A 13696-nucleotide genomic window follows, 5' to 3' on the forward strand; every position below is an offset into this window, starting at 1 on the left:
CGACATTTTGCTGAAATGTCTCAGGCATTCGCTGGATGAAAAATTACATTTCTAAAATTGCAGGGAGAAGAAATGATAATCTAGAAGTCTCGATTGTGATAACAGAAGAGATGGACGCGACGAAAAAACAAAAAAGAAAACATAAGAAGATTAATCGATGCGGACAAGATAAACGATGATCTAATCAATAACATTACAGCATTAAGTGCCATGCATTCTTTCCTTGTTCGTAATAAAATTTAACAAATTATAAAAAAGGATAGCAATCCTTCTTAGTGAAGTATGTTATAAAAAATATATATATATTGAAAGTTTCCAGTTCGTTTCATTTCGCGATTTATCCTCATAGCCACGATAAACTTAGGAGGCACAGGCTTGTATACATTCCATCTTTCGTTCGGAGGGACAAGGTAAACCGAGCACCTAACCAACCATTCAATGATAATAATATTCATGAATTTTTGTTTGAATTGAGAAAGTAAAAAAATAATCACCTCCTTTAAATATCACATCTACTCTAAAACATTCATTCGCTGTTCATATTTTCCGTCCTTGAATTCGAATGTATGTTTTGTCTAACAATTGATTAAATTAAGTACCGAACATTATCGAAAAGCAATTCTGAAAACATTATACTGAAATATTAACATTATAATAAGTGTCCTTCCATAGCCGTTTCAGTCTTCAAACTGCTTCCGACACTGCTTCTGCATACTTTTCAATAAAATCAATTTACCGTACGCCCTGGCCTTTTGCAGATTAACGAAAAATCGTCTAAAGTTTGAAGTTGTGACCCTTCTCTATACCGTTGCAAGCTTTTTTGTGGTTATTCAAAGTACCTCATTTTCGCATATTCAAATACACACCAGTAAAAGGAGTTCATGTCTCATTAGTAATTTTTAAATTTGTATTTTTGGGACCATGCACACACTTCCTAACATTGTTGCTTTGTAGTCGATGAGTTGTGCGGAAACGAGTGTAGTAAATAAGAATTCCTCGGGCCTAATCCTTAATATATATAATATTGTCATTATTATCCCGCTGAAAATGATGTTATGATAGCCGTCGCCATTTCAGAGTGGCAAATGTTTAACTCTATTAATTCTTGAATTTTATTTTAGGTTAGGCATATTCAAACTTCTTAATATTGGACAGTGTAACCACTATGTTGTCGATGGAAACGAGGCAAGAACAACATTACCACTATGCTATCGGGGTGAACGGCATTTTTCCATTATCATTTGTGTCCACACACAAAACTTCGTGTCTGTCTGCATCCATACCTAGATCGAGAAATTCGAACCATGCCTCAGCCCCTTGTGACTTATTTAATTCTTTACACTCATCAAAATATGTGCTTAATAAAATGCCTCAATCGCACGAGCTATGGCATCCTCTGTAAGCATCCAAGCAACCACATGTATACATTATAGTCTCCCACACATAATACTCTTTCATGTCCAAATAGATTCGCTTCCTCCACCATCAGGGCAGTGGGAACTCGTGTACCATGAGGGGTTGAATGGACCTAAAAAAATCGGTTGGGATGGAAAAAAAATAGATAGAGATCTTTCTCAGATCAGGATAGGCTTGTATTTGCTGTCCTCGGGTTTAAGAAGCCTAGTTAGTTAGTTGGTTGTTTCCCCCCTGCACCATTTCAATTTTTGAATAATCACTTGTTAGTTATGAACGCACCGTTGACATCTTGTCTGATTATTTATGTGTTTGGGTTGAGGCTCCGTATTTGCTCGCAACATTTATTTTCTTCTTTTTCTTGTTATATGATTTTTACATTAGAAACGACAGATTTCCATTAACAGTATTTCATGTTATGGAAACATTTAAGTCTATACGCCATCGGGGGTAGGATTGCAACCTACGTCATCCGACAAAAATCAGGATCGGTATTGTAACATTTAATTGCTCAGGTCATTTTTAAATATGTACAGCTATAGGTAAACATTGTAACTTGAGCCCTCAGAGTCGTAGACCGGCAAAAATACACCTCTGTTAATCGCCTCGTGTGGGGAAGAGGGACAATTGTAGTTGTTGGTGTAATGCACTTCGAAGCAGACGTGCCCCATTTTTTCAATTTCATCAAAACAACCATTATTCATCCTCATCGTTGCCATTAGCCAAAATAGCCTCGCGTTACAATTTTCGTAGTGATCTCCGTTCGCCCCTTGGCTTTTCGTAGATTAACAAAAATCGTCTGAAGTTTGAACTCTCCATACCGTTGCAAGCTGTTTTTGTGATTGTCCGCCTCGATTATTCAAAATGCCTCATGTTCGCATATTCAAATACACACAAGTGAAGGGGGTTCATATCACATCAGTGATTTTAAATTGTATTCTCGGGGCCATGCACACATTTCCTAACATTGTTGATTTGTTGTCGATGAGTTGTGCAGGTACAGCTGTGAAGTTGTTAATAAGACCCAACACAGACAAGTCCCCCCCCATTATTGCTTTTCGACATAGTTGTTGACTATCAGTATATCAGTATAGAATAACATGGTGCCATTTTTCTGTTTCTGTTGCCAACAAAGCAAATCTACAGGCCACAGGTTCGAGAAACAAGACATTTTTTTAAAAATTCTCCTGCGCATAATATGGACCACCTATAGCGATGATATAATATAGATCGTATTAACAAATATACTTCAAACTTATGTAATAAGATTTTGGTTTAGTATTTAATCACAGCAGCAAAACAAACTTCACAACTGAAGTTAAGTGCATTTTGCATACATGCAGAAACATAAATTTACGCCCCCGAGGTGGTTGTTGGAAGACTATATACAATAAGACACACCGTTTTTATTCTTTACAATAATAAAAATATTGAATAAGTAAGCAGTGGAGTAAAATCCTTTGTTTCATTTTGATGTGAACAAAAATTATAGTTGATCTGAACCCCCTTGTCCAAATGAAGAGTAAGCTCCGGTCCCATCTGGAGACTGCAAAACTGATATGTATGTCTATTCAGAAAAACCCAAAAGTTTTAACATCCATGCACATTACCGTACTGTGACTGTTGCGCCCCACACCCATGTGTAATGTTTTATTTCTCTTGTTGGCTGAACGCGAAGATGCTCGAGACTGCTTTCAAAAATTATTTTCGGCCTCGCTTCACGATACAGCCGTATGCATGTAAAACTAGTATATCACACACAGGCAGAGGGGCAAAAAATAACATTTCTCTCTTTCCCTCGCTTTTGCCCATCTTCCAGTGTTCGTCTAGATAGCGTGACTAGCAAAAGTATTGAAATCGAAATAAGAATTATCCGTTATGGTCTCCCTCCCTTCTTTGCATGCATGTTGCGCTGACATGTAAATAAGCGCTATGCTTTAATAAAAAAACAACCATTGTACAACTGTATAGGTCCTCGTCCATCTCATGCCAGGGACTGGGTATATCTTGTGTACAGTTTATAGTGGCATCATATTCCTTCACCAGATATCAAACTCGAGAGACTTGCAAGACAGCTCAGGTTATAACTTACTACGAGGTCTGTTTTTTTAAAAAATAATAATCGTCAGTCCATATGACAATGCTTGCTGTTTAACTAACAGTATTTGAATCTCTGAGGGGCCGGGGCATTCCACATTTACCTTTGCTAGAAAGCGCAGTGCAATAAATGTTCTTTTTAAGTTATGCAATAATTTTGACATTATATTCATGTCCATTCCCAAAGACTAGATTTATATACACAACCAACTCGCTCTTGCAATATATTATTATCTGATGCGACATTGTGAAAGGTTCTCGTATGTTCGCGAAACAGGAAATACACGTCATAGCTTCCGTGAATCGAAAGCAAGGTTACTGGGGCACGCAAAATACCGTAAGAAGAATTATATATTCCAAATGCAGGCATCATTATTTTTCTCTTGCACAAATAGAATAATCGGGTTGAATTTCCAGTCTAAAACCACCATGTTCTGGCAGCAAGTATCAAAAACCTCTGGTAATTTTATTATATGATAGGAGGTGAGTGAAATAGTTGTTGCAAGTTACCTTTTAAACCCAGTACGTGTGTAGGAAAAACTGCGTATAAGCTGTATCACACTCTCTCTGTCTGTGTGTCAGGTGGTCGTGTCGTTCGCTAGTTGTATGTCACAGCTTAACCCGTACTAGGTAATATTTTTACATGAGGTAAGTTGGCATACTCTGGTAGGGTATATGTTTCAGTATAATGTTTTCAGAATTGCTTTTCGATAATGTTCGGTACTTAATTTAATCAATTGTTAGACAAAGCCTCTAGCTGTAGAGCCTATTTGCAAAAAGTAAGTTTGGTAACACTACTCGTCGAAAGCAGCTCAAACAGTGTTGCTAGCTGTAGGTTAATTTTCCCCGTTATACAATTGCAAGAGGTGAGTTGCTTATAGCCTATCTGGAAGGCTTGGTATGTGTGTGTCCATGGCTTATGTCGTAGGTTAATAAAATTTGCAATAGATCTTGTGTGTGTTGGCAACCGCCAGCCCTTACATGTGATATAGCAGCCTTACTTATTGTAAGACATAGTGTGTATGTATGAGTGGGGGGGGGGTTAGTTTAGTTCACGATAGATCAACCTGTCACGCTATGACCAATTTCTGCTTTTGAGTCACCTGTAAGGCTATATGTGGGTGGGTGAGGGGGCTTAGTTTAATTCACGATAGATCACACTTTAAATTTGCTCACTCTCTCTGTGTCTGTGTGTCAGGTGGTCGTGTCGATCGCTAGTTGTATGTCACAGATTAACCTAGGTAATATTAACTGTACTTCAAAAAATAAAATTGTGTGTATCTCATGTCGAACTAGAAACAAAAAAATCAAACATTAAACATGCATGCAGATTAATTAAGCTGAGAGCGCGCGCGTGTGTATATGCCACATCGTTCCCCCAAGAGAGAGGTTTACGAAGATCACGATATATAAACATTTGGCCCCGTTGATTCCAGCACTCCAACTTCATCTCTAATGTTGACGACAATATTCTAAAGGTAGAGAGAATGAGAGAATGAGAGAATGAGAGAATAAGAGAATAAGAGGATGAGAAGAGAGGTTTACGAAGATCACGATATATAAACATTTGGTCCCAAACTTGGAAAATTACGATAAAGTGCACTCATCCTTCAAAAAATAAGAGAATGAGAGAATGAGAGAATGAGAAAAGAGGTTTACGTAGGTCATGATATATAAACATTTGGTCCCAGACTTGGAAAATTACGATAAGATGCACTCATCTTTCAAAAAATAAGAAAATAAGAAAATAAAAAAATGAGAGAATAAGAGAAAGATGGGAGGATGAGAGGAGGATGAGAGGAAGATGAGAGAATAAAAAGAGAATGAGAAAGATGAGAAGGATGAGGGGATGAGAGCTCATCTTTCACTCATCACTGCCTTTTTGCCCCCGTGAAACATCGTCAGCGTAATAAATGAGGCGTGGAACAGGAAGAGAAAGTGAGTTTTTCAACTTTTTGTGGTCGTTTGGTCGAGAAATCAGAGTTGGCCTGGGAGTCACAAAAATACTCTACTCAAAACGTTGAACATTGAATCAAAATGTAGGACACAAAACATTCGTAATAAGTAATACATATTTCTATAGAACACGTTAGAGAGTAATTTAAAATTGACAGTTTTCAGGAAAAAAAAAAGAGAATTCTTTAATTCAAAATTTCCAAACTTGTAATTATACTAAACAATGCACCTGTTTTAACGGTACTTCACAGAGGAGCCAATTTTTCCCAAAATTTCAGGTTTAGTAAAAATATATTTATGAGAGACTGGACAGTCAAACTCTTTGATATTATATGGACCAGTACCAAACTTCTTACAGACTTTATGGGAAAAAAAATCTCGTGAGTCCATTGTGCTGATGGTAATGAAAGTACTCTCTCAACCTTTGCATTATGAACTGTAATGGCAAACAAATGTTCAGCAATTACCGTAATTGAAATGGTTCCAGAAGTTTAATTTTGGGTAGTTTTTAGTTGAATAACATGGTGTCTATCAAAATAACAAATCCAAAATTCTTGTTTTTTTTCAGGATTTTTCTTTACATTTATTTTTCGTATTTGTTTACCTAAGTAGGGGTCGAATAAATAAAGGTTAAGTTGGAAATTAGCAATTAAGAAAATAATATTTAATAAGAAAATCCTACCAAAAGGCTGGTTAAAATGAAAACTGCAGCAGTATACAACAAGAGATTTTGACCTATTTTATCTATTAATGCATTCTGGACTGCATTTTGCAGACTAGCAAGGCTCTGGCGTTTGGACTCACAGCCAGTATAATCTTATGTGGGGCTTGTGTTGTCCCTATATGTTTGTGATTGCCTCTTCATCCATCGTATCTCATGGCCATTCATCCTCATCTTCGCGACTAGCCAAAAGGGCAGAAAAGTTAAGTAAAATAAACTAAATCCACTAATCAGTCATTGGGATAGCAAAAATTCTTGACCACAAGTATAATTACTTGACTTTTTATTGACTTCTTGACCTACTTTTATTATTTTTTCTTGATTTTCACGACTTTCTTGACTAGTAGACACCCTAAATAACTTTGTTCTCTAAACCCCTGTTCTACAATCAAGATAATGAATAAGAATGGGAAACACGTTGTTTCATCAATATAAACCCCAAGGCAAGAAATTACCCTCAGGCATTGAACGGTCACATCATTAGAATGTGGCCCCAAAACTTTTATTCAATAGTTGCTTCCGTTTTTCCGTTTGTCCTCTAGCAGGACAATATTTTCTTTTCTTTTTTGGCAATGACTGAAGCAAAATAAATGTCACTATTGAGTTTGGGAGCGCAGTCCATAGACTTGTAACTTGCATGATTTGTCTTTGTTAAACTGAAACATGTATTTAGCCTAATTTTATTATGTGATGCTCAAAATGTTTATTTATGTTTAAGGATATTTATGATATTTTTCAAATTCCTCCCGGACACCGGATACAAGGCTAAAATGTAGGACATGTCCAGGAAAATCTGGACGTCTGGTAACCCTAACTGAAAGCAAACATTTCGGCTGTTATAAGTAATACAGAGTACAAGCATGTCATAATGTTCTTCTGAACACCCGTCATTTCCACTTACTTCACCTCCGCAACTGCAGTCTTGCAGGTCAGTGAGGCTCTGGCGTCTGGTTCTATGGCCAGTATAATCCTTTGTAGGGTTGTTTGATTTGAGTTCTTGTTTTAAGTCCACTTCATGCACAGACAGGCTAATCGGGAGTGGACCTACGAGGAATCCGAATCATTTTGTGCCTCCACAGGGTATTGAAGCTGAGTACCCTTGATTAAAAGCTCCCTAAGCTATCGGGGAGATTACATTTGTATGGTTGTGTGTTGTCCTGTGTTTTGCCCATATCTGTGCTGAGTGCTCAATACAGCCTTACTTTTACCATGGGTAGAGAGATTTTAGAGATGCATGGTGATTTTTATCTATTGTAATAGCCTTGGCCCATATAATGTGAAGGGTGCAAATAGCCTAAGTGCTGACATATTCAAAATTTTAATTTCAATCAATCAATAACATCCTTCCATGAACACTGGTAACAATTAATCAAAATTCATGGCTAGTTTGTACTACAAAAACAACAACTAATAATAATATAAATAATAACAATACTAATAATAATAATAATATTATTATTATCATTATTATTAGTATTAATTGTTATTCCATGTATATAACAATAATATACTATTCAATAGTCAATACCAGTTACAACAGGTGTAATTAAATAGGACTAAGGACACATCCTGCTATAAGAATTTGCTGCGCACACTACATAATTTATTTGTTTTATATAAATTCTGAGGTCAAAAACAACAAGTGTAATATATCTAATTAGACATAAACGTTTGCGCTACAATTTTTGTTTGGAACACTTTCTTCTCAGATACCTAGATTATTAGTAAATTAATGATAAACATAAAATTATTAGTGAAAATATGAAAAGTTTTTACTAATCCTTCATTAACTACTTAATGGTTGCTCCTATCAAAAATGTAAGATAACCTTAAATATAGAACACATCTTAAGCTTTTATTGAAAAAAATATCTTTGAAATCGGACCATTGGTTTCAGAGATATAGAACACATCTTAAGCTTTTATTTGAAAAAAAGATCTTTGAAATTGGACCATTGGTTTCAGAGATATACAGTAGTAGTTTTTTCAAATGTGAACATCTGCCATCTTGGCTTGGCTGCCATTTCTATTAACTACCACTTTGAGATGGCAATCATGTTTTTTTTGTATCCTTACACACCCAAGTAACTGTGGCATAAAGGAAAATTATACCAAATTCTTGATTTTGACCACTTGACCCATAGACTAATTTCCTCCTTTTCGGGGTGTCAGAGAGAAGCATTAAAATTGCTCTAATACATCAGTAATGCATCGAGTTCATACTGACTTCTAGGGAGAGATGTTCGCATGCCATTACACATGATTTTTATCAGGGATACTCCCAAAGGGTTGAAGTTTGTGACTGGTTGTTTCCAACAATTACAGTGTGATGCTTCCACTGGAATGAAAAGTCCTTCACAGTGACAAAGCTAATTTTTGTATAAAGGAAGTTAATAAACAGAATATTCATAGCTTTTTATCTGATAACCAATTTTGGAGAGATCACAGCCGAATGGTTAGCGTTGGTATGTTAATGGTATTGTGTGGCGTGAGGAACATGATTGGTTAGTCCATTTTTCACCGACAGAACCTTAAATGCTGAAGGCTACTTGGAATTTTTAAATGAACAGAATCAACCTTGCTTATGGAAGAAGGTAGTTTTTCAGAGGTTTTTTTTTTTTCAACAGGATGTAGTGCCACAATGCTATGGGAACGTTGCAAGATATTGAAAAATGTTGTAATAATTTACCTCAGTGAGTTCTGTGTCAATAAATACAATTTGCAATTTATTTTATTTTCATTTCTGGTAACATTTTAATTATGTATTATTAAATCATGCATGATATTCCATATGTTTGTATCACATCATTTTCTCAACATACAGGGCTTTATCTTCGAAGAAAGCTTTCTTCTCATTCCGTTAAGCTTTTCAGTTATATGGTTGTAAACACCGGGTTCAGCGACTTCTGGGACACTCTGTAGTATATTGTGGGGGTGCGAGGATATGTTTGGAGCCGAAATGGCTATAAATGGGACTTTTTTTGATAATTTTACATAACCATGAGGTTGTTAAATAAATTTTGGAGGAGCGTTAGGGGATGTTTGGGTATGTGGATTAATTTCTCATTTTTTGTTTTTCAGTTTATGAAAGTGAATGCGGAAAAATAACAGTGAATTTTCTTTCAAATAATGACAAAAATTAATACGGGCCTATCAGCCCCGTGTTATGTAGTAACAGGGCTATAAATATAAAAAGTAAACTCTTGACAAATATCAAGTAAAAAAAACAATCAATTCCAAGTGTCCACTTGTAAAATACTTGATGGTTTATGATTCTAGCATGGAGAGGAGCTCAACTATTTGTTACCTAGTATTTACTTAGTACATGACTTTTCCCTACATTTTGTGCATTATAGATCTGGTTACACAAGTGTATTTTCAAGAAATAATGTAATCAAGAGATTAACTGTGCTTTATGCATAGAATTTATAATTAATTTGCTTTCTTGTTAAGTACAAGGTATGTACCTAATGTCATATATTTTTTTCACCTTCTAATTTCAGAAAAGCAAGCCTGAAATTGCAGCTGCCAGAGTTGAAAAAGAGAAAGAAAGCAACATTCGAAATGTGATTGCCCCAGATGATTCTAGTGAAGATACATCCTCCCATGAGACAGTTAAGGTTGAACAGGAAAAAGCTTCTATTACTACCCCATCCTACAATGGGCGATCTAAGCATGAAGTAAAGTGTGAAGCAGCAACAATGATGCAAATGAAAGAGAGTGAGAGATCATCAAAGAAACCAACCGGACCTACTCAGGTTGGAATTTACAGGCATCTTCTTTTGTATACTAATATTATATTCATTGTTGTATTGATACTAGTATTGTTACGAGCACATGCTAACATGCTAATATTGTACAGTCAAGGACACTTCTAGGTTGTAATAACCCCATTGACTTTTAATGGAATTATTACAATCCAGAAGTGTCCATGACTGTACCATAGCCCACTACTATCCTTCCAGCCTCTGCACTTTCATTATCACAAGTACGATTTTCTATGCTGGCTGAAACTCCATTATTCTTCTCTAAAATCGCTAGACACTGACTGGTGCATAGATGACTTGGCATGTGCACAGGTGCACATTTATGCTGGTAATGAGTAGATGTTTAATTGTTATTTTGTGTATGAAGTTATTGATACTTATTGACAAAGTTGAACATCTCTTAGTAACAAGATGCTGCAAAATGCAGAGTCTGATCATGAACAAATAGTCCTGTTAACCTGAGATTTGTTCCAAAAGAAAGTTCAAATGTTTATATCCAACTTTGTTGCTGTAAGTTCACTAGGCAACAATGATACATATTTTCATAGCATGCTGAAAAACCCGTGTTACTGTGTGTATTCTTTTAAAAGCAAGAGAATTATATGGTGGTGGTCCAATCTTTAGGGCTTTAAACTACTGTGTGGGAGACCTGGTTCAATATCCTGGTTGGTGATCTTGGGAAAAAAAAATACCATCGGTGTTCCTGCATAAGAGGCTCTGTGTCTCACCCAGATTCACATCCTAAGGGAAGCTTTGAGTGAATAAATGTGGCTGGAGCATGGTGCTGATCACATTACTTTCCAAAATCGAGAATGTGTGAAACTTTATCTGCATACCCTAACCTATGTACCTTCATGCAAACTATTTTTTTTTTTCAGGAGGGAGGGGTGAAACAATTATGTCATATCAAGACTACTACTTTTCCATCCCCTTCTGCCATTATGTGTTAGATTTCCATCAGGACAAATAACACTTTATTTCATTGAGAGTGCAAATAATGCATCATCAGGGAGGGAAATGAATACTTTGGTATTTTGGCAATGCTTTTTTGGAATTATTTGAAAATGTAATAATATTTATTTTACTTTTCATGTAAAAACATAATGAACCAAGTAACACTCTTCATGACCAGTTTTTAAGCAGATGAATGCTCCTCTTTGTACCCACTAGAGATGTTAGTGTCATACCATTTTGTACATATATAAGTTATTTTCATTTTTTTTACTCAGAGCATAAATCAATTACTCTGTTACTTTTTGTTTTCCATTCGAGGTTCTCAGTGGAAATCAGTACAGCCACGCATCTTCCTTTGTTCGTGTTGCTGGAATTGTAATGAAGAAAATTACGGAAATAATGCCTTGCTTCAAATGCAACACACAAATGTCTACCTCATCCTGTAGTTTGGCATGTATGGACCTGATTTCTAAAAGTGACAAAATCAGATGATGACCCATTGTCCAGTTTTATTGGTGTTTCGTGAACCTATAAAAGATTCATAGAAAATGCTGTGTGTCTCTTACCCAGTGTGTGTTTAGAGCAAAACCTGTAAGTCCATGTAGAGCCATGCTTTGAGAAAGTGTGATGTGTTGTTCTAGTACACAAATAATGATCATTCTGAAGATGTAAGTGAACATATCTCCAGATTCTTCATTCCAGTTGTGTTGAAATGCATTGCTTCCTCAATGACATAAATTTTTGAAAGACCTAAATACTTAAGTTGCAAACCTCTCAGTCGTAAAGTTCACCTGCTTTAGAAGCTTCCTGGTAGAAGGAGGCTGGTCAGACATCAGTACCATTTGGTGCAGGGGTGGCGCCAGAAAATTTTGACCAGGTGTGCTGGAGCCAAATACAGGAAAACCTCGTTAATACGAAATTCAAGGGACCAAAAAATGTCAACTTCGTATTAAACGACTTCGAGTTATCCAAACTTTTCAAGATGGCGCCTGTTTTCAGGTGTAAATAAAGTAGAGTATAAATTAGCCCCACAAAGGATATTTTATACTTGGTGGTAGCTCAGAAAATAAGCTTTATATGTACTATATAATAATATTGTACGTTTTAAAGGAAGTGTAAAAAATGTTACACAAAATGAGAACACGGAGCTTAACGCGGACACAAAGATTACAAGGAGTCGGTTAACACCATTTATCCTGCCTAGTTATACAACCGGTTATGCACGGGATGCATGTTGTGGCAAAAAAAGTCTTATAAAAAACTGTATTTTCTTTTAATTGTGCAAAGTTGTTGCTCTTCCACGAAATTCTTAGTTCATAAGAAACCCGTTTGCACGGAGACCTACGGAAAAGAAAACAATCTCGTTTATTGCAAGAAGTGGGTCTTGACAGTAGTCACACGCCAGCAAGAGACGGGAGATAATCAAACAGAATGAATATTGGATTTTATGTACTAGAACATTGTCCGTTACAGGATTAACTGGTAAGAGAAGATTCTCTTGGGAGAGAACACAACCTTTCCCTGGCACAAAACAAAACAAAAAAATCGGGCCTGTAAATTTCATTCTGGTTCGGCTGTCTAAAACACATCGTAAAAAAAAGTCACGTATTCTTTGCTTCAGTTAACTTCATATTCGCCCCCCTCCCCTTTTTCAGGGAGCAGTCCAAACTCTTCCTCAACTTGCATTGTAATCAACTCTGAAAAAGTAAACACACAACTTGCGATGTTTGCACCCAATGTGTATCCTAGGACACATTAAACAGTGCTGCACTCGATAATCACTCTGGTTTGGATCCCACTTTAAACTGTATATTTAGTCCCGCTTAGTTCAGCAGTAAAAAATGAACTAAAAACAAGTTTTACGAAACTTGAAACTTGCGTATTATTCAGATTAATCGACAATTTATTATAGGATTCAGGAGTATTCTGGAGGTCAAACACTCGTTCCGCCAAAACTTTTCCTCTCGTATTCCTACATTGAGCATTGCGGTTTTTTTTTTAACAGCAGCACGCTAATGGTTCTGAAGAAAAGCGGGGATTATATGGCTTTGGGAGATTCAAAACAATGAAGCAATGAAGCTTATTCCTTCCCACTGGATGAGTCATTGCAGTTATCAGCAAGCGAGAGCTTTCCAGACGCTAGACTAAACACTGGCGCCAGCTGCAGGGTAAACACAATGAGACCGGCTGGAAGTTAGAGCAGCAGGTGGCAGAAGGGAAATCATCGGCATTTTAAAGATAAGGCAGTTGTCGAAGACCGAACTTCTATCAGCAGTGTGAAAAATCACATTACCATGCACACCAGTGGCGGATAATGAGCTGTTGTAGGAAAAGGAAGGGGGTCAGTTTTCTTTTACTTATCATGCAGTTTTTGTTCGTTTTAAAGAAGGTTTTCAGAACTGTTTCCTTTTTATTAGACGCCAAAGGAGCCGGTGTGCGCACACGAGCAAGAATATCGTGGCCGAAACACTTAGCAACGGACCCCCCCCCCCCCCAACGTTTGCTGATAAATAAAGGGGAGAAGTCACTCAGACAACAAAACACTGTTTTGGCAAATTTTATGACCGGCACAGTTTGGAAACGTATGAAGCGGGAAACTGGAGTTGCAACATACGTAAGATCGATGTCAACTTTTGCGGGAAACCTAGATGACAACGCATTAAGCGGGTTGACGATCTTTAGTTGGCCCATGCGGCTTTGATTATCTGTAACAGTTTCCCTTTTTTTATGAAGGTCTACAGGGCACAAAGAACACGCTTTTAATGAAAGTGGTTACCGGACGTTGTCTG

General features: G+C 36.7%; 1 protein-coding gene across 2 annotated transcripts in view; it reads left to right on the top strand.

Moving 5' to 3' along the window:
• LOC145984486 (uncharacterized) overlaps positions 1-13696 on the top strand; it is a 179034-nt gene that overhangs the window by 133300 nt on the left and 32038 nt on the right. For both annotated transcript variants that reach the window (XM_083118142.1, XM_083118143.1), the window contains exon 14: positions 9690-9944. In XM_083118142.1, the coding sequence (XP_082974268.1) occupies positions 9690-9944 (255 nt within the window). The remainder of the gene's footprint in view (positions 1-9689; positions 9945-13696) is intronic.

Source organism: Lepisma saccharinum, chromosome 2 (assembly GCF_977018435.1).
Source record: "Lepisma saccharinum chromosome 2, izLepSacc3.1, whole genome shotgun sequence".
Classification (NCBI taxonomy): domain Eukaryota; kingdom Metazoa; phylum Arthropoda; class Insecta; order Zygentoma; family Lepismatidae; genus Lepisma; species Lepisma saccharinum.